General features: G+C 38.3%; 1 protein-coding gene across 4 annotated transcripts in view; it reads left to right on the top strand.

Moving 5' to 3' along the window:
* Nucleotides 1-6765, top strand: part of LOC126251682 (actin-binding LIM protein 2) — a 359496-nt gene extending 352731 nt beyond the window's left edge. For all 4 annotated transcript variants that reach the window (XM_049952267.1, XM_049952266.1, XM_049952265.1 and 1 more), the window contains one exon: nucleotides 5022-6765. In XM_049952267.1, coding sequence (XP_049808224.1) covers nucleotides 5022-5135 — 114 coding nt within the window. In that variant the 3' untranslated portion in view covers nucleotides 5136-6765. The remainder of the gene's footprint in view (nucleotides 1-5021) is intronic.
* The last annotated feature ends 16148 nt before the right edge of the window (nucleotides 6766-22913 follow it).

The following is a 22913-nucleotide window of genomic DNA, read 5'->3' as shown; positions in this document are numbered from 1 at the left end:
TAGAGCCTAACTGTTCTGTCACACAAACTTTCCCACTCAGGTCATAGGCATTTCCGTGTGACTTACCAGGTTGATGGAGCACTTCAAAATCAAATTCACTGAGTTTTAGTACCCAGTGCATTAAACAGCTCAGTGGATCTTCAGAACCTAATAGCTATCTCAGCACTGTATGATCCATTTTCACCTTGAATTTTCTCCCCTACAAATAACATCTAAAATATTTTATGCCATATATAAGATTTAGCTTCTCTTTCTCCATTGTAGAATAGTTCTTTCCTGCCCTGTTCAACTATCTTGAGGTGCAGGCAACTGGATGTTCTGCCCTGTCCAGTTCCTGACCTAATGTATAGCTGAGCATGATTTCCTGCATTGCATGACAGCACGAATTACTTCTCATAATATGGAAAACAAATATCGATCCAGATGTTGAAAGTTCTTTCAACCAAATGAATGGATCCTTGTACACCACTGACCAATTAAACTTGCCGGCCATGCTATTTCTGCAAATTGCTGTCCAGACTTCCAGTAATGATTCCCTAGGTCGAAGAAAGGCTGCAATTTCTTCCCTGTCCACAATGACAGAAAATCCTGCATGGCTTTTATTATCCCTGGGTCCGTCAGGATTACGTTGCAGCTAATTACATGCCCCAAATACTGTATTTCTTCCAGTGTGTCTGGAACTTTCCTTAATAATACCCTAATGCAGCCTTCGGTTAAAAAAATCTTCCAACACTGGTTCCAGTTGATGTAGCATACGGTGTGTATCACTGCAGCAAGCCTGCCTTCAGAATTTCAAATGTCCGTGGACTCCTTAACTCCTTGCAATACATTGCATACCCCTTAGTGTCTCCCAGCAAATGTAATTTGGCCACATGTAAAAACTGTTCCCATGACCAACGTCCCAGTTTGTGATTGTGAACAAGTTGTCTATGAATATGGACACTTCCTCCCATGCCTTACTTAGAAAAGGAGAGGCTAGGTTAATGGTACTAATGTCGGGGCTGTGTAACAACATACTGGACAAGAATTGATCCCTTCAATTCTCTCTCAGTGCTTCTAAGTGCACAGCTCTCATGCTATCTGCTTAGAGTTGCACCATCTGATTCCATAAGATCAAAACTGCCCCAGCAGTAGTAACCTTCTCCACCTCTGGTTCATTCACTGCAAAACCTTTGTCAAAAGAAAAGGAACAAATACCACAGTCATATTTCAGCCACTGACCACACCTAACTCTTACGTATGAGTGCTAACTGTGGCCATTCACTACATTCACTGGCAAAATATCCAGGCCTCCTATTCACCAGTATCACAGCTATGACAGAGTAAATAATACTTCCTTAACAGAAACGTTCTTTATTATTGGCTGCGTTTGATATAGCACTCCGATGGTAGTGACCCAAGTGTCAGTTGTGGCTTCTAGCCGTGGGCAACATATTCCTAAACAGCAGAATGCTGAGGTACTTCTGCAGTGGCTGGTGGCATTGGTGCACCCGTTGATGTGAGTTGGGTGTCAGCACCACAGTGGAGTGAGGTTAGGGAGCTGTGCTGGAGAGCACTGTCTGCAGACTGAGGCTGGTGGCAGGACTCTGGTGCCTGAGCTGAGCTGGGACCCACAGAGACTGGCTGGAATGTCAAGTGTGGTGGCCAATGGGCTGCCTCACCTCAGCAGATCCAGTTCGAAGCCTGTACCGACAGGTGTAGTTGATAGCTCGTAAGCCAGCGGCTTTCGTTATACTGTGTTCATCATAAGAATAAGCCTGATGTAAACATTACACCATGTATTCTTCTACATTTGGTTGAATCTCACTAGATTTCATTTCACTTGGAGCAGAAGCCAAGCTGTGTTTCATACAGTCAAGTATGATCGTAAGGATACGTTTTATTCTGTGTTATATGCCAACAGACTGAGCGATAAGGTGGGACAACAGCTTTACCGGCGCATTTAACTTCATCAGCACTGGCCAGACAGCTGCTCAAACTAACCTGCATTGATGTAGGCAGTTGCAGTTTAGACGTAAAAAAAGAGATGATGAGAGAAACAATATAGCTTAGAATGTCGTTTAATTTTTAAGGAGAATGAAGTAGTATTCAGAAAAAATTAAGCACAGCCACACGCTTCTCAGCTGACCAGATGGAAAGCATAAAACACTTTTGTTCTCACCTCCAGTTACAAGCAATAGTGTTGAAAATTCCTAACTTAAACACAGGGTAATTTTTCTGAGCAAGCTATGTGTGGTACAAAAGCATACTGCAGGGATTTCACCGTATTGATGAACACTGAAGCCACCAGTTACAGTCAGTCGTCTGGTAATATCTTAGCTCTTTCCTTATTCGAATTCGAGAAATACATTTCAGTTCTGGAACCGTCATCTCCTACATTGAGAATGAGTCAATCAACAACAGAATCCACGAAGCCACCCAGGCACTGCATTTTCTCCTCCTCTTTTATGACGAGCTGTTCTATACCCCACCAGCGTTCGGCAGTGATATGTGGGTGTGCGTTAGTTCCAGCATGTCTGCCAGCTTAACATTCTTGTTATTTCTTGCGACAAATCCCTTAACTCGGCTCCAGATCAGTTCTTTTGGGTTCATATTGTAATGGTACAGTGGCAAATGTAAAAATGCAACATTTGTCTAGTGCGCTCAATGCTGTGAAAATGATTGTTTTTCATTTTTCTACGATTATTACTCAAAACAATGGACATAGTGACATAAAAAAGTATTTGGTTTTTCATTTTTGTCCTAAACAATTAAATTGTTATGTTTTCTTAATTTAAACCTTTTTTAACAATCTTTCATAAAATATCGGTAACTAAGAATTTACGTTTGAAATGAAAACAGTAACTTTGCATGTAATGTATAATTAGAAACAAGATGATGTGCATTATTCATAAAAAAAATGATGATAAATTTTACAGTTACGAGATGAAGGAATTTCAAATTGAATGGGGGGGGGATCATGACGAGGCTTGAACCAGCAATCCATGAACTACACCAAATTGACAGTCTATGCTGCCGATTCCGCTACGTGTCCATTGTGTATTTGTATATCAACTGTACAATATACAGTCCCTTGGAATATTTTAAAGTTGATTTTTTTTTCTGTAAAAAACCTATTTCCCGACACTTATTAACTGTGTCCCACGCATGTATTTCACTGTGGAACAGGAAGCAGCCTCAGCCATTTCCATACTGCATATTAACAGCGCGACAACCAGAGCACAACAGTGCAGACTGACGGCACGTGATTTTTTAAATAGAAAATACATAACCAACGCATGATTAAATAAAATGTTGTTGGCTGTTAATACATTAGAATACCTTAAAGTTTTATTTAACATAACATAATAACAACATATCTAATACATAAGTAGGATCTACTTCCAAGAGAGTGACAAACATTAGTATACCTGTGCTATGGCTTCTGACAAATCATCGCGTTTGTGTTTGTTTACATCAGGTTTATTCTTATGATGAACAACAGTGCTCAGTGAGGCTGCAGTAGGTTAGCTGCACATTTGACCTGTGACAGTGAAGGAGATTGCGCTGGTTGAATGTGTGGCACAGAAGGAATGTTGCTACTGGCTGAGCTGGGAGCATTTATACTTGCTCCAGCTAGGTGCATCATAACAGTAGCTAGGTACTCCTGTCACCTATCTGGCTGTGGAAATACCACGTTGTGACACTATATGTAGCAATACTGCTGCCACCCCCCACCCCCTTCCCATGGTGAAATGCCGTGTTGCAAAGTGTTGAACCAGCACTATTGAAGCAGCTGGCTGCAGATTTAAATCAGTGGCTGGTCCTCACATGCCTTGATTGGTTACACAGGTCCACCTGAAAATGACACTGCAACATTCTGTATGTAGATAAAATTAACTTGATCCGCATGTGTGCCAACTAGTAAAATTTTTAGCTCACTGGGAAAGATGTATACATTGATGAACAGTCAGAGCAAAGAAGAACAAGACACAAATATGATCTCGACAACTGATAAAGCCCGTATTTTCATTTTGTATCAAGGGAGGAAAAACACGCACTGCTCAGCACTTTCATTATAAAGTGGCATGAACCAAAGGAGGAGGTGGAAACGAGAAACTGTGATCGCTATAGATGGAATTGATGAAATGATCCCTAAATCTACAAGTTATGTGCAGGAAATCGCCATTGTGTATTTTGGACATAGTAAGTGACAAATAAACAAAAAATAAAATGGAAGGATAATGGACAGTACAGTAACAGACCAACGCATGGAAAAAAAAAAAGGTATTGCTTCTGCAGCCTGCTAATGAATTGGAGGGAAAGAAAAAGAACAGGTAGTTTTAGGGAGAATAGAAAGCAAACGAGGAAGTTATGAAGAAATGGAGGGAATCCTATATCAGCATCCGCAAAGGCAACAAGTGGAGTTACTTATGTTAATGTTGTAAATTTCTACAGAATATATGTAGAAGTTAATAGTGACTGTGGTGAATAGCACTATAATGACAAACTTTTAAATATACTTGTGAAATGAAAACAACAGTAAAATTGTCCTGTCCTGAAAAACCCGTTTCGAACAATTTCAGCTGTGGTGCAGTGTCAGCTAATGAAAAGAAAACTACATTTAAATGAACAAACAGAAATAATAACATAGTTATTTTGTACTGATTATTGTACTTAGCTTGAATTTATATGATAAATACAAAGTTTCTATGCTGGAATCAAAGTGGCCTCTTACCACTTCTGCCTTCCTTGTGTTAATTTGTTGTGTAGTTGTAGTGGCTGTAAAAGATGACTTGTACTCTTTTAAGATTAAGATGTTGTGTGTTACAGTTTTTGTTACGAAAGATGTTGTGTGTTAGAGTTTTCGTTATGCAGTGCTCTTTCCCAATATGAGACACATATTTTACACCTTCTGTAGTACATAAGGAAATTTATAGCTCGTAACAAGGAAATTGTATCTAAAGTAAAAAACATAATGAGCTATCGTAGTAGGCGTGATTGTCTGAATTTTGTTGTTAATCCGTCCATTTAATTTACAGCGCCATCTTTCTGACGCTGAGTTTGAAGCTGTGTTCCAGATGTCAAGAGTGGAATTCTACCGCATGCCCCAGTGGCGAAGAAATGATTTAAAACGACGATCCCGTCTTTTCTGAATTGTTGGCAAATTAAAATTTACTTTATATATTTATATGGTAGCTATTGTCATCACAACAGTTGTGACAATTAATGTAAAGAAAGCAAGATTTAACTCGGGCAGTTTATTGAGGACTCTTAGTGCTCCTTATTTGCTGTATCTGTTTCTGTTTCAATTTGCAGACATAATGTTTGCTTCAAAAGATGTTTGCATCTTAATTTTTGGTAACAACCATTTCATATAAGCATTTGTAAAAGCTGGCATTAATAGATCCTATTTTTATTTGTACTCATAATTTTCACTGTCATCATCATTTTCATCAATTAGTAAGTATTACTGAAGACATCACATTTATCATGTTCATTCAGCTTGTTCTGCTACAACTAGTCAGGTATGTTGCTTTGTAGAATATTGAAGGATACAGGACATCACTCAGTGGAACATTTAAATACACATGCTTTATCTATATTGTACATTTAAGTGTAAATATTTTTATTGCTGGAACAGATCCATAATGGTGTCTTGTCAGTGGGAAATTCTTTCAAATATAAAGCTTAGTAAGTGAATTTTTGTGTGGCACAGGTGTGGTCTGTACGCAGCTTACATTGTATTTTAGTTCTCCATTTTATTATTGTGTTATGTACCATGTATGCTGTAAAACCAGTTTAACCACTTGAAAATACATGCATTTGCCTTGAAAGTATTGTGTAAAATATGAAAGCACTATTAGCAGTTTGACATAAATAAATGCTGAAAGTGGTGCATATCTTATACTAAATAGGTGCTGTCTATTTTATTGTGCTACGTGAAATGAATCATTCCAGGCAGTCTCCTTTCTCTCTCATTCACTATCTAATGATATTGTCTGCTCTGGGTTATGTAAATGTTATTTCTGTACCTAATTAGAGTGAAATAACGCACCCTTAGTGAACATTTTATGTTATATTTGTTTCTGATTTGAATTTATGTAAATCTTCACAGGCATATCTCTGTCTTTGTGGTGAGATATCTTTTATTTCATGACACATTTCAGCATAATTCAAATCTGTTTATATCTTCTATATTCTGTTACTTTTTTACACTGTGGCAGATGTAGCTCCCATAAATTGTAAATGGCTGGACAAGTGACTAGATTTCAGGAATAAAAGACTGCATTTTTGTAGACAACTTGCGTCTTTGTACTAATTTTAAAGTACCATTTGAAGGACACTGTCATAGCAGTGAACTTCTGGCGTGTGATTGTTAGAAGATGTCTCTCATTTTGCCTTTACTTTTTAATGATTAAAGTCTTACTAACCTTATCTTGGATTGAGAAACAAACAATAATATTAATTGCTGTTAATTGGAAGAAAATACATTGTACTGCCATTAAAATTGCTTATGTAGAGTGCCTGAATTTCAGTGCCACCCTTTTTTCCTATTTTTGCAGTTGTGTAATGCATTATCAAAGGTGGGAATTGTCAGTTGTTTGCTTTGTGGTGCTAGGTGGCATTTTAAAACTGAAATAAAGTATAACTGCTGTATGTGTAAATAAAATAATAATGGTTAATAATACACAAGAAAGAAATATAACTTAGCCAGTCTTCTGCACAATTCTGTATGGTCTGTGTATATGAAAATAGCGATTAAAATTTTAATTCCTAACTAAACCTGTAGCTTTGAGAATTCCTCCAATGCAACCAACAATATTATCTATTCTGTGTTAATAGATAAAGAAATTTGTGCTTATTTATTTAAAGATTTGCTGCCTTTTACTGTGACTCTTCCCGTCTATTCATTACAGTATCCATATATAAATACTCAAAGAAACTCTACAGCCAAACAATATTAGATTTCAGTTTCATCCATTCTGACTTGAAAAACTATTGTAGTTATGAGACAGATGATGAGGGTCTTTTGTCTTCATTTTGCATAAGAACTGAATCACTGCCAGATTTGAATCTCTGATGGTTATAGTTTTGTGTTGATGTATTCAAAATATTAGAGTGTGATAATACTTTCTGCAAGAAAGGCTTAATAATAAGATAAAACAAGTAGTCAACCTTTCTAAAAGCAGAAATTTATTATTCTGATTGCCATGTACATGGAAAATTCTACGATTGATTACATCTAGCCTTGCTATGCTTCATATCACATACATTCTCCCAGGCTGATTTTGAGGTGATCAGATTAAAATTATGGTGTCAAGTCACATTTAACGTAGGCCTGTGAAATGTTGTATTTTGACCTAGTATGTTGAAGGACTTCCCCAGGGCTATTTTCCAGTTCAGTCACTGTTCAAAATTTTCAGGTTAGTAACAAGTTTTTTTGTCCCACATGATTGTAGTATACCATGTGAAATAAATGTTGGTCAAAGAAGGGTTTTGAAAGTTTACAATTTAAATATTTCAGCACAAAAAATTGTCTGTTTTCATAATACAGAGGGATTCAGGAAAATGCAAACATTCTTTGATAGTTAATATCTTTGGAACAAAATTATATATCATGTAGGAATGCAGAGGTTTTACTTCAATTTTATTAACCACTTTTGTTCTGGTGATTTAGAGCTTGATTAAGTAATAAAAAACAACTTATTTTATATATACAGGTTAACTAGTAAGGTATGCACTGACTTTTATAGTGGCATTTGCATCAAGAGATGGTGGCTGTATCACAAAGTTAATGAGACACTGCTCCAGAGTATGCCCTCTTATTCATCTGTGATGGTTAAGGCAGACAGCTTGTATTGCAAACTCTAAGAGTAGTTGTAACTTAAGATCTTTCATGCATAAAAAAATAAAATTTATAAACTGGCACATTTTATGACTGAATTATTTATAATAGTTCATAAGACTACACAAGTGAAAAATCTATTGCGTTTCGGTGGATAATTCAGCAACATATCAGGATATCTGTGGATGACAACAAAGTTTACAGAGGTCATGCCAAGTTCCAATTTTGCCAGAAGCAGGCAGAATATGTTTCCACTGCCAAAGTGTTTCCTGAGCCCATCAAAATGTTCTGCATTGCTAAGAATACCCTGTGTAGTCTAGCTTTCAGAGAGAAGGCTTGTCAGATGCTGAGCAGGAGGAGCACGAAGCCACCAGTAGGAATCTCAATGGAGTTTTATTCCCATTCTCTGTAACTAACATGGGGGGGCTGAAGAATAGCATATGCAGTGAGGCAAGGTTCATCGAAAATTAAGATGTGGGGCTGTACCATGCTCATCTAGGCATGGAAACAAGCTTAACAAAAAGTGAATTAATGAAAATAAGTAGAAAAATGGAACATGTGGAGTATGTAACTTGCAATGAAAAAGTTATTAAAGAATTAGATGCTTTCAAGTATCTAGAAAGTAAATTAACCTAGAAAGGAAACATCAATGATGAAATTTTGAAGAGGACAGAAAACTGTTTGAAATTTTATTATTGTGTGTTGGATAGATGAGGGTGGTTTGAAAGAACGGAATAGAAAATAAGTACTTACATCACTGTAATATTTTTATTTTTCAATGTAGTCTCCTTGTAGACTAATGCACTTGGTCCAACGATGTTCCAGTGTTTTGATCCCAGGCCTGCAAAGTAGTTGTCAACTCCGGCTATCAGTTCTTTGTTTGAAGTGAATCTTCATCCACCAAGAAAAATTTTCAGTTTTGGGAAGAGATGGAAGTCTGACAGAGCCATGTCAGGTGAATAAGGTGAATGTGGCAACAATTCATATCTTAGTTTGTGTAATTTTGCCATGGCAACTGCACATGTTGGCGGGTGCGCATTGTCTTGATGGAAGATGACTTTCTTACTTGCTAAACCTGGCCTCTCTCTGCGTATGTTTTGTCGCAATTTGTCCAGGAGGTAATTGTTTACCCCGTGAGGAGATAACCTACTAAAAGAATCCCCTTCGCATTCCAGAACACTGATGCCATGACCTTTTCCGCTCAAGGAATTGTCTTTGCTTTCTTTGGTGGCAGAGAATCAGCATGTGTCCATTCTTTGACTGTTGTTTTGTCTCTGGGGTAGTAGTGCACCCAAGTTTCATCTGTGGTCACAAACTGGTGCAAAAAATCTTGTTCGTTTCTCCTAAAACGGGCCAAACATTGTTCGGATATGTCCATTCTCATGCATTTTTGACCCAGCGTCAAGAATCACTGCACCCATCTTGCAGATAAATTTTTCATTTCTAATTCTTCAGTTAAAATGTGATATACCCTTTCAGATGACATCTGGCAATTTCACACACTTTCAATCGGCAATCCTCCATGATAATTTGTGCACTTTTGCAATGATTTCTGGAGTAGTGACACTTCTTGGCCAACCACTGCACGGGTCATCATCTAAGCTCTCCCGACCAAATTTAAATTCATTTGTCCAGTTGGCAATGGTTGAATGTGTACGAGCAGAGTCCCCAGTGTATTCTGAAAATCGGCATGAATGTCCTTTGCTTTCATACATTTGTTTACTAAGTACTTAATCACTGCTCAAATCTAATTTTTTTTCCATCTTTGCAAATCACCACGCAGCAGCAGCAACAACAGAGCTACGTCACTGCCACAGCTCTCTTCCAAGAGCACTGATGTGGCATGTGTATACAGGCAACAGTCCAATGAATATCACTTGAACAACTTGTTGCACTAACACTGACCTCTTGTGGTGATTCCGAGACCTTTTCAAATCACCCTGGTAATTAGAAATTGGAAAGTACTTGCCAAAGCAAAGCTCTTGATGTAGAAGTAATATTATCTACAAGTTTTGACCTATGGATCAGAATGTTGGAACTGGACAAAGAAAGATCTGAGCATAATACAAGCAATAGAGATGCCCTTTCTAAAGGAGATTCCAGGTAAGATGAGAAGGGACAGGATAAGGAATGAAACAATATGCAACACCCTGCAGATCAAGCTGCTAAAACAAACTATGCTATAGGCTTAAATGGTTTGGCCACCTTAAAAGAGTGGGAGCAGAACAGAAATATTTCAGGAGGAGGAAGAGGAAGAAGAAGAAGAAGTTAGGTAATGGTTTTTACATTGCACCTTGTAGTGATTCGAGAATTTCTGTGTAAATTCTAGAACTACTCAGCCTTCTACCCCCTCGAACACATGATATTCTAGATACGAGTGTGGGATGGTAAAATCCTACCTACTGTGTGTCACGTTTGTGTGTGCAGGTTTAAAGTCAGTCACGAGAAGAAAGTAGAAGCGACAGTTGAACGGAACTGATGAGTGTTTGTCAGGCAATCCATAGATTTTTAGAGGAAGAACCATGGAGTTTTTATGCATCTCTTTGCCTATTGTGTCATTGACTGTTGTTATGTGAAAGAAGAACAGTTGAAAAAGTGGTCTTGAAAACTCCTAATCCAGCCTTGTTAGAGGCAAGACCTTTTTTATTATTCATGTGAAGTAGTCATGGTTATTAAGCCAACTCTTTTATAAATGTAATTAAATTTGTTTCTGACATTGGACAGTCGTATATGTATGTGGAAAGTGAGGATTTTATTCTATATGGAGTTCAGATATACCATTGGTTAACGAAATGTAAAGTTCGCATATCTACTTACTTCACAAGTAGAAAGAGAGGCTTAAATATTCCTGTAGCTAGCATCATTCTACAGAGACAAAGTCAAGAGAGTTCTTCAGCAGCCAGCTAGCCAGCAAAGAAGATCGGCTGCGAATCTCAACTAAGTCGCCTCGTATAGAAGAAGTGGGAAGTAGGTACATCTACTTCATGCTTTAAATCATTGTCAAAAACGTTAGAACCTCACAGTTGGTGAAGTATGATCCAATTTAATTTCTAATACTTCAACACCACTGACATCTTTCAGCCCACCAAAACATTTCTATGGGATTTTTGAGACTTAATATGATAGAATAAGACTGTTATCGTAAATACTGCTCTGTTTAAGGCTCAATATAACTTGGTGGGTAATATTAATACTAATTTCAATCTGCTTACATACTGGAGAATTCCTAACTGCTCTGAATGTTGGCTGCTCTGAATGTTGGCTGCTCTGTGAATTAGACAAACATTTTTTCCAATTTTTTTTATTAACTGTTGGAACCAAATGCAGGCAAACACAAAGCTCCATACAATTATAGTTTGAGGAATCTACTACTCTTATCTACATATTATGTATAATACAATAGAGATTTCTTGAACAAAAGAGTGTTTGGAGAAAAGCACAGGTCACACCCATCTACAAGAAGGATAGCAGATATGAGCCTCAAAACTACCATCCTATCTCACTGTTATCCATTTGTTGTAGAAAACTGATCTCAAACATAATTAGATATCTCGAACAGAATGAGCTCCTTGCCAAACGACATGGACTCCTAAAATCCTGATCGTGTGAAATAATCTGCACTTTTATCATGAATCCTGAAGTTATGGATCAGGATAATCAGGTGGTGCACTATTTATTGGCTTCCAAAAAGCATTTTACTCAGTATTGCACAGCTAATTATTAACAAAAATATGATTATACAGGCTATCAAAAAAAAAAAAAAAAAAAAAACTGTGACTGGGCTAAGGGTTTCTTAGGTGGTAGAACACGTTATCTTTGCTGGAGAGTAGACAACAGAAATAATAACTTCAGTAACACAGGGAATGATGTTGGGACACTTGTTGCTCATATTATGCATTAATTACTTGGCAGACAATATGAATAGTAACCTGCCCACATAGCTGAGCGCGTTAATGTGCCACTTCAAGGATTTGGTGAGCTAGACAACTTGCACATGCATTTTCAATAAATTGCCAGCAACCATTAAAAACTAGGTATCAGATAAAGTACAGTTTAAACAGAGTTTGAAAGACTTTTTGATAGGCAACTCCTCCTACTTTATAGATGAAATCAAACAATGGAAAATCCAGGACGGAAAGGATAGTTGCTACTCACCATATAGCAGAGACGCTGAGTCGCAGAAAGGCACAACAAAAAGACTGTCGTAAAGTTAGCTTCCAGCCAATTAGGCCATTGTCAAAAACAGACAACATACACAAACACACACTCGTGCAAAAGCAACTCGCACACACATGACCAGTCTGGCAGCTGGAGCCAGCCTGTGAGCAGCAAGGCATTATGGGAGAGGCAACTGGGTGGGGGTAAGGAGGAGGCTGGGGCAGAGAGGGGGAGGGATCACAGGATAAAGGTGGGGGACTGTAAAGTGATGCTGGGGAGTGTGCAGGGACAAGGTGAAGATTGGGGCAGGTAGGTGCAGTTGGGAGGTTAGACGAAGGGGAGGGAGAGATAGGGGGGTTAGCAGAAAAGGAGAGAAGTAAAAAGACTGGGTGCATTGGTGGAATAGAGGACTGTCTAGTGCTGGAATGAGGACAGGGAAGGGGCTAAATGGGTAAGGACAATGACGTAGCATGACATTTCAATACCTCTCATCATGCCCTGAAATGAGAAATGTCCTACCAACTCCTCCCACAGTGATATTCCACCACCCACCATACCTACACAATATCCTCACATCCATTCCTACACAACCCCTGCTCCTACCCCTTGCCTCATGGCTCATGTCCCTGTAATAGACCTAGATGTAAGATCTATCCTATCCCATACATCCTCCCACCACCATCTACTCCTGTCCTGTCACAAACTTCAACTATCCCATTAGAGGCAAGGCTATCTGTGGAACCACTCACATGATCTACAAGTTAAGCTACAACCACTTTGCTGCATTCTATGTGGGCAGTGCAACATGATTTACCACTGTGGTCGTGTGTGTAAACAAAGAGATTCGACACTACAATTCCGAGCTAAAGAAAATGTGTGATAAATTTAGCCATGTACATTTGATAGACTTAAGTAAGATGAGTTGTGATGAACATACAAAACACAGATTCCACTTAAATAGGAAAGGGAAGGCCAAGCTAGTTTCCCACATAAGCAAACTGTGCGAGAAAGGCAATGTGGAGAAAGCTCCAATTGCTCTGGGCTACAACAACGAGACTTTTTTTTTAGAATAAAGGACCATAATAATAGTTTTCAGGGATGTATTTTGGATTGACTGAGTCCCGTGCGCGCAAAGAAAAGCCAGGCTGTGAAGTAAGTGCTCAATCATTGCAGGTCAGTTCCAAAAAACCAGTGTATGCAAAATGTAAAAAGTGTAACTCAAAACAATTTTGATTCATGCTAGATGGTAAATAAACAAGAAGGGATAACACCCTTAAAGTTAATGCACTTAAATGTGCAATATCTCAGAAACAAACTAGACATTCTACAAATATTCATAGAGGAGCACTTGCCACATGTACTAGTAATAACGGAACATGGGCTAAAATGCAGTGAAATAATATACTATAGATTAGATGGTTACATACTAGCAAGTAGTTATTGTAGGCAAAACCATGAAGGTGGTGGTGTGGCAATTTATGTTAATAAGGATGTAGAAGCTAAAAAAATTTCCTTTCTTGAACACCACACCACAGAAGGATCAATTGAAATGACAGGTATTGTACTCCACAGTAATGATCTTAAGTTACCAAAGCATAAAGTGATTGGAGTATATAGGCCACCAAATGCTGATGTAATGCTGTTTATGGATAAACTTACTAGTGTTGCTGGTCAGGCTGGTTCTAATGACCTTACTATATTAGGTGACTTTAATATAGATGCAAACTCAAATAGTATAGTAAACTTGAAACTTAGTGATGTACTGACCTCATACAATCTTGTAAATATAGTGAACTCTGACACCAGAGTGACGGACACATGTTCCACTAGAATAGATTATGCTATAATCAACAAAGATGTTATAGATAAGGTAAATTACAGTAACTTAGATTTTCTTTATTCTGACCACTTCTGTCAGGTGATAGAATACAAAAATTCAGTTGTGCCTAAAATAACAAAAATTGTGCTACAGAAACGAATGCTGAATACCTCAAATATTAATGCTCTTAAAGACAAACTAGCAAATGAGAAATGGGATTCTGTGTACCAGGTAAAAGGGTCGGATGAGAAATGGAATGAATTCTACTCAACCCTATTGCACCATTATGAATATAGTTGTCCAGTCAGAGAAAGCCAGAAGGTAGTTAAACACTGTCAAAATGGAAGTAATCCTAGACTAAAACTCCCGACAAATCTGATTAGGCTCAGGCAGCAAGTACATGATCTAAACCAGCTTTATAAAGCTACTACTATGCAGGTTTTCAAGGAAAAATACAATAGGGCCAAGCAAACTTTTAAAACTTAAATTGTTAATCTAAGGAAGCAGATTAACAGCAAAACAATAGAACAGTCTGACAACATAAGCAAAGCATCTTGGAAGCTGATTGACAAATACCGAAAAGGTCCCAACAAGATGATCATGGAACCACTCAGCATGACATATGATGGTAACATTATAAAAAACCCAGATACTATATGTAATATTTTTAATAACTACTACATTTCTGGTGAACAATCAATGCATATTACAGATTCACAGGTAGAGATCTGATGCCATCTCTCACAGTGTACTGAATTTGAATTTGTGGAAGTGAATGAGCAGGAGGTTTACAGGGCAATATACATGCTGAAGAAAAAAATTTCATCTGGGTGGGATGGTGAATCCAGTGCTATTACTAAAGCGTGCTTAAAAGAAATCTCTAAACCTCTTACCTACCTGATTAATTGCAGCATTAGAGAAAACATTTATCCAACGGTTCTAAAAATGACTGTAGTGAAACCAGTGTATAAAAAGGGAAGTAAGGAAGAAGTCTCCAACTATAGACCAATATCATTAATTCCCACTTCTAGTAAGATATTCGAAAGCAATATCCTTTCTCAGCGAAGTGCCTTTTTCACAAAACATAAACTGCTTGTAGATTCGCAGCATGGCTTCAGAAAAGAGCTAAGTACAACCACAGCAGTTACACAGTTCATCCATGAAGTTTACTGTGTGTTGGACCAGAAGATGCAGACTGCAGGTATATTTGATATGGTAAACCATAGGGTACTTCTTAAAAAGCTAAAATCTTACAGTATTTGGGATCCAGCCATGAATCTTCTAACCACATACCTGTTGAATCGTAAGCAAAGCACTAAATTGTCATACAAACTAGATAATAAGATCATGAACTCCCAGTCCACCAATGAACCTGTATTACAAGGTGTACCACGGGGCTCAATCCTTGGACCCTTTCTCTTCCTTATATATATTAACGACATTGCCAACCCATTAACTCCCATATTGTAAGCTATGCAGATGACACATCAGTCTTATTCTATGGGAGCAAATCTAAAGAGCTAGAATCTCTTGTTACTAGGGGTGTAACAGAAGTAACAAAATAGTTCAATGATCAGGGACTCAAGGTGAACGTCACCAAATCTCAGCTACTGACATTTAAAACAGGCAGTTCTCATCACAACAATATGAATAGTGTGTGTAATATTTCTGCAACAGAAAATGGTAACTGTAAATTCCTGGGTGTATATGTTGATGAAAATTTGCGGTGGACATACCACATTAATCTTGTATGCGAAAAAGCCAGTAGTGCCATATATCTCCTCAGCCAGCTCGCAAAGATAGTTCCTAGCCAAGCACTGAAATTAGTATATTATGGAACACTTTACTCCTTTCTCAATTACGGAATTGAACTATGGGGCTGAGTAGCTTAGTCAACCAACAGAAGCTATCAAGGGCAGTGATGTACATGATCACAACACTAGAACAAAGAGTAACTATTTCCGTAACAGAACAACGTTAAAAATGACTGATAGAAGTTCATATATCAGTGGTTTGATTTGGTATAACAAGCTACCAAACTCTCTAAGAACATATACGGGAAATGTTTTTAAAACAAAATTAAAATCTTTTCTAATAGAAAAATGTTTATATTCTTTCAATGAATTTTAAGACAGTGATTGTAACATGAGGCATTAGTATATCAGTTGTAATGTGATAAATGTAAAAAATAGACATAAGAAGCAACAGCTACAGAATCTAGTGAATTTTATAAGCATAAATATAACCATAGTATTAAGTCTGACATTTGCAAAAGCCATCATTATGATGGCTCCATGCAAAGAAAATGTAAGTAAATAAATAAATGACAACCACAAGTTGTCTGTCAGCATGAATGGCCATTAACAAACTATGTCCAAGAACCAACTGGACTACCCTGTTGCTGAGCACATCACCCAATGTGATGTCCTTCATTTTAATGACTGCTTCACAGCCTGCGCCATCTAGATCCTGAATTGCACTTGTGGGAACTCTCCGTGCAATATATCCTACGTTCTCATAATCCTCCTGGCATCAACCTTCATTAGTCATTGTCCTTTCCCATCTAGCTGCCCCTTCCCTGTTCCCATTCCATCACTACACAGCCCTCCATTCCACCAAAACGCCCAGTCTTTTTACTTTTCAACTTCTATCCTTTTCTACTCCACCCCCCTCCCCCCCTCACACTGCCCGCCGTCTAGCCTCCCACTGCTCCTATCTGCCCCACTCTCCGCCTCATCCTTGCGTGCTCCATGCAGCACTTTACCATTCCCCACCCCTACCCTGTTATCCCTCCCCCTCCTCACCCCAGCCACCCCTTTAACCTCACCCAGTTGCCTCTCCCATAATGTCCTGCTGCTTGCAGTCTGGATCCAGTGGTCATGTGTGTGTGAGTTGCGTTTGTGTGAGTGTGTGCATGTGTGTAAGTTGTCTATTTTTGACAAATGCCTCATTGGCCAAAAGCTAACTTTCCAACAGTCCTTTCATTGTGCCTGTCTGCGACACATCATCTCTGTTGTACGATGAGTAGCAACTATCCTTTTCATTGTATTGTTACTCTATAGATTAGTATCTTAACAGGGACTGTAAGACTAGCTTAAGTAAAAATGTCTGTTGGATTTCAGTTTTGACAGCACTTAGTCATAACAGTCAAGATTAGGTATTTTGTGTATGATAAATTTATTAAAAGTGCATAACTATTTTTCATTGTGACAGTGTATTAATTCCGTAAATATTAGCAGTTCCAGTTTACTGTAATGTATTCACCTATTTTGATAATCTCCTGACAGATGGTCAGGGTAGTGAGTATTATATTCAAACGTTTTATTTTTTTATGTTATACTTTTGACATGTTCCACATCCATGAAAGTCATCTCATTTTTGGGTCTGTGGAACGAAAGTTGAATCTAATCTAATCAAATAGGCAGTTTTTCACATCCAACCAGATAAATACAAGGTTGGTACCCACATCCCACCTCAGATACACCCTAAGCAAACATTTGGTAAATTTTCTCTCACGTTTGCATGACATTTGCTCTAGACACTGACAGATGGAGGCAGTGGTGGTGTGGGGAATGGCATCTGAGAGAAATGGGAAAAAGGCAAAGAAGGAGGAATTATTGAAAGTAATCTCAGATTTGTTCCAGATTATGCATTTTTCTGTAATGAAGTACTGTCTCAATAAAGCTGCACAAATAGCCAGTCAGTTCTAAATAAGATATCAAAATGGTTCAAATATTGGCAACTTGTTTTAAATGTTCAGACAGTACAGTTATGCACTTCACAAGGCAAAAAACTGTAGTATCCTATGACTGTAATATCAATGATTCATAATTAAAATTAGGCATCATGTACAAATACTTAAGTGATACAGTTTTTACAGATATGACATGGAACGATGACATAGGCTCAGTTACGGTAAGGCAGATTGGAGATTTCATTTCATTTGCAGGATGCATAGAAATGCAGCATGCCTACAAAGGAGTCTATGTACAACTCTCTTGTGGGTACGATTTTAGGATACTGCTTGAGTGTATGAAATATGACTATATTGAGGCACTGGACACCTACAAAGAAAGACAGCATGAATTTTCACAGGTTTTTTCAACCCATAAGAGAATGTACCAGGAATGAAAAATTTGAAAGGCAGGCTCTTGAAGAGAGACACCAATTATCCAATGAACACCTACTTAACAAAGTTTTAATAACGAGTATTAAGCAAAGAAGCTAGATATATTCTTCATCCTCTTACGTATTGCTCTCTTAAAGATAAGCATACATGATTAGACTAATAACAGCATGTGCAAAAGTATCATACTATTTATGCTTCATACATAATTAGAATGTGAAGAAACACTTTTAGCACATGGTAACGTGCTGAGTACCCTCTCCGATGCACATCAGAGTGGTTTGTAGAGTATGTATGTAGACATACATTACTTGTCCAGTGATCGATGAAATGGTTAAGGGCTGAAACTTCCTGGCAGATTAAAACTGTGTGCCCGACCGAGACTCAAACTCGGGACCTTTGCCTTTCGTGGGCAAGTGCTCTACCATCTGAGCTACCAAAGCACGACTCACACCCGGTCCTCATAGCTTTACTTCTGCCAGTATCTCGTCTCCTACCTTCCAAACTTTACAGAAGCTCTCCTGCGAACCTTGCAGAACTAGCACTGAAAGAAAGGATACTGCGGAGACATGGCTTGGCCACAGCCTGGGGGATGTTTCCAGAATGAGATTTTCACTCTGCAGTGGAGTGTGCGCTGATATGAAACTTCCTGGCAGATTAAAACTGTGTGCCCGACCGAGACTCGAACTCGGGACCTTTGTCTTTCGCAGGCAAGTGCTCTACCAGGTTCGCAAGAGAGCTTCTGTAAAGTTTGGAAGGTAGGAGACGAGATACTGGCAGAAGTAAAGCTGGGAGGACCGGGCGCAAGTTGTGCTTCGGTAGCTCAGATGGTAGAGTACTTGCTCGCGAAAGGCAAAGGTCCCGAGTTCGAGTCTCGGTCGGGCACACAGTTTTAATCTGCCAGGAAGTTTCATATCAGCGCACACTCCGCTGCAGAGTGAAAATCTTATTCTGGAAACATCCCCCAGGCTGTGGCCAAGCCATGTCTCCGCAGTATCCTTTCTTTCAGGCGTGCTGGTTCTGCAAGGTTCGCAGGAGAGCTTCTGTAAAGTTTGGAAGGTAGGGGACAAGATACTGGCAGAAGTAAAGCTGTGAGGACCAGGCGTTAGTCGTGCTTTGGTAGCTCAGATGGTAGAGCACTTGCCCGTGAAAGGCAAAGGTCCCGAGTTCGAGTCTCGGTTGGGCACACAGTTTTAATCTGCCAGGAAGTTTCATATCAGCGCACACTCTGCTGCAGAGTGAAAATCTCATTCTGGTTAAGGGCTGTAAGTCATCTGGAAGCCCTAGTTGAATTCCTGGAATTTGGATTGCCAAGCATCTTCACTAATAAAAAGTACCTGAAGAGATTTTATGGAACTATCAGTGATAGAAATTTGGGCTTGCTGTGTCAATTAGGCACCACAAAACATGAAAAAATTACAGAATCAGTGTAGAGACTGACTGCTGTCATTTCTCTGTGGTAGATAATGGCATTCAGAATGTTAGAAGTGCACAAATATGAATTTGCTCAAACCCATATTTTTGTTTCTGCATCAATCTCTATAGTACCCAGTTTAACTGCTGTGTGGCAACTTACAGTTTTTAATTGGGTTTCTGTATCTCTCTCACATTCACATTTCGAAATTTTTACAGTCGTTTTGAACTGGTACTCTTCTATGACCCAAAACTGCATGTGTGTGTAGTGTGTTCATTACAGGTTTACAGCAATTTATTTTTTGTTATTCTTCAGGTAAACTTGTTTCAGAATTATTTTTTTTTGTGTAAACTAATAATTGTACGTCTTTCTTTAGAACTTTCAGGTAATTTTTAACCAAGACAGCAAATTATCTAATTTAAAATTTCTCCTGTCATTTCGTGTGTGAGACATTGTCACATCACATAATTTTTCTAGCTGTGAGGTGGAATTTGCTAACACTGGCATTAACAGCCACTGAGGTTTTGCACCCTTCTGTTCTAAATATTATCCCTCACCCCCACAAAAGAAACAGTTCTTGATAAAATCTAGTTTGATTCTTATTGTTTCACTTCTGATCAACATAACTTTTTCATGAATCCATCCATGCATCTCAAAAGCGAGTTTTTTGCCTTTTTTTCTATCTCATGTGATTTACATAGTGTTAACTGTGCTTAAAATAAACATTTTCCCCCAAAAATTGCAGAGCAAAATGGACTTTGTGCTCACCAAAATGATCATTTATTTGGGACGATGGGAATCATAATTGGAGAGTGCTATAGTCTAATAAGTCATGGTTGCAAAATACTGACAAATTATTTACAGAATGGAAAAACAGGTAGAACCCAACTTGAGAGAAGATTAGTTTGTGTACTGGAGATATGCAGGGCACACGAGGCAATACTGACCTTATGTCTTATCTTAAAAGACACGTTAAAGGAGGCCAAACCTATGTTCATAGTATTTGTAGATTCAGAAAAGATTTTTGACGGTGTTGATTGGAATGAATTCTTTGAAATTTCGAAGGTAGCAGGGATAAAATACACAGAACTTCAACTTGTACAGAAACCAGACTGCAGTTACGAGAGTCAAAACACATGAAAGTGGAGCCGTGGTTGAGGACGGAGTGAGACAGAATTGTAGCCTTTCAACAATGTTATACAGTTAGTACATGGAGCAAGCTGTGAAGAAAATCAAGGAGAAATTTGGAGAGGAAATTAAAACTGCGAGAGAAGAAATAAAAACTTTGAGTTTTGTCGGTGACATTGTAATTCCGGCCGAGGCGGCAAAAGAGTTGGAAAAGCAGTTGAACAGAATGGATAAGGCTTCAAAAAGAGGTTATATGATGAACATTGAACAAAAGTAAAATGCAGGTAATGAAGTGGAATCAAATTAAATCAGGTGCTACTGAGAAAATTATGTTAGGAAACAAGACACTTAAAATCATAGATGAGTTTCGCTATTTGGGCAGTAAAATAACTGATGATGGGTGAAGTAGAATGCACACTGACTATAGCTCAAAAGGAATTTCTAAAAAGGAAGTGGAATTTTTAACATGTAAAATAAATTTAGGTGTTAGGAAGATTTTTCTGAAGGTATATGTCTGGAGCAGGTTCGAATCCTGCCTCAGGCGTGGATGTGTGTGATGTCCTAGGTTTAAGTAGGTCTAAGTCTAGTGCACTGATGACCTCAGATGTTAAGTCCCATAGTGCGTAGAACCATTTGAACCATTTGTCTGGAGCATAGCCTTATGTGGAAGTGAAACATCAGTGATAAGTAGTTCATACAAGCAGAGAATAGAAGCTTTGGAAGTGTGGTGCTACAGAAGGATGCTGAATATTAGGAGGGGTGGATTGTGTAACTATCATACAGTGAGCACGTTAGTTAATTAGTTTCATGTTCCATGGATCATTTTGCACAATAAATTGTAATGATAAGGAAGGAGTCTCTTTCCATTTACTTGCAAATTAATTTGAATGTGTGTTTACATGCTGAACATTTCTAAGTTCTTTTTTAGAAAAAAAAGTATACAGATATGAAATAGTAGTTCATACCCATCACCAATCACATTTTACACTTTACAATAATAGAAATTCTTCTATGGAATAGAAAGAGTTGTCAAGGAGAAACTTTCTTAGTTTGTTTTCAAATTTTACTTTGCTGTTTGTCGGACATTTTATGTCACTCGGTGAGTGATCAAATATTTTTGTTGCAGCATTGTTCACCCCATTTTGTGCTAGAGACAACCTTAATGTGGAGTAATGAATGTCATTTTTCCTTCCGGTGTTCTAATTATGTACATCATTCTTTCTCTTGAACTGCGGTGGATTATTTGCTACGAACTTCATGAGGTAATAAATGTACTGAGAAAGTAATCAGAATGCCCAGCTCCTTGAACAGATATCTACAATATGATCGTGGGTGATCAGTACATATTATTCTCACAGCACATTTTTGAGCAACAAAGGCATTGTTTCTTAGATATGAGTTACACCATAACATTATTCAACAAGACATTATTGAATGAAACTCCCCAAAATATGTCAACTTACTGATTTGTCTCTCCCCAAGATTTGCAAAGGTTCTAAGTGCAAATGTGACTAAACTAAGCTGTTTTAGGAGTTCCGAAATGTGCTTTTGGAAATTCACAAACTTTGCCTTTCCTGTGGGAACAGTGTTCAAGGCCCAACAAAATTTCCAGAATTTCTGACAAAAACGTGTGGGTGTGGAACGGTGTGACACTCATCACCCATTTCCATATATAAGTATCTCACCGGCAGATACATTTAATTTGATGGTTGGAGGTAGAGAATGGACTTTGGATCTCTGACTGGGAGAGCACTTAGGCCCTTTTTGGGACTGGTTAAAAAAGACTGTGCATGGGTGTCTTTCCTGTTGCCTGAAGCAGGGCTACCAAAAATGGAGAGATGATATGTGGTCATATTTAGATTCGTATTAGTATTATGATTCAAATTTGTACTTGATGAGGCTACTCTGGACTTTGTGCTCATACTTGTTTTTCTTGCTTTGGCCCTCTGCCAAGTATTCAAAGTTTCACTTTGAACTTCATGTGCATCCAGAGCAGGTAATGAGGAGGATGGTGATATCTGTGACTTGCAATCCCATCACATCAGGTCAGAGCAGCAACAGTTAACAGTTGCTGCAGTTCAGTGCACCTCGGTGTGTCAGTAACCACTTCAATGGCACTCATGGTAAGACTACATTTGCAATGTACACTCACGACTTTGGGAATCTTGATATAATGAGGGAAGAGAAGTTCATTACGGGTTACTAATTTTTAGTCTTCTTAACTTGTTCCACATGCTTCACACATTGGTATGCAAGTTTTTCTGCAATCTAATTCTTGCTTCAAAATAGATTCTTTTTTTAAACCACCCATGTTTCATTTCATTATTGAGTTAACTCAGTGCGGCTTGCCCACGCCTAGTGATGTTTCTTTCTGATCTGGTCTGTTATTCATTGCTCTGTTGTGTGTTCTGTCCAAATTCATATCTTTTTTATGTAATTT

The sequence above is a fragment of the Schistocerca nitens genome, chromosome 4 (genome assembly GCF_023898315.1).
Source record: "Schistocerca nitens isolate TAMUIC-IGC-003100 chromosome 4, iqSchNite1.1, whole genome shotgun sequence".
Taxonomy (NCBI): Eukaryota; Metazoa; Arthropoda; class Insecta; order Orthoptera; family Acrididae; genus Schistocerca; species Schistocerca nitens.
This window is presented reverse-complemented; position numbering and strand designations above follow the sequence as displayed.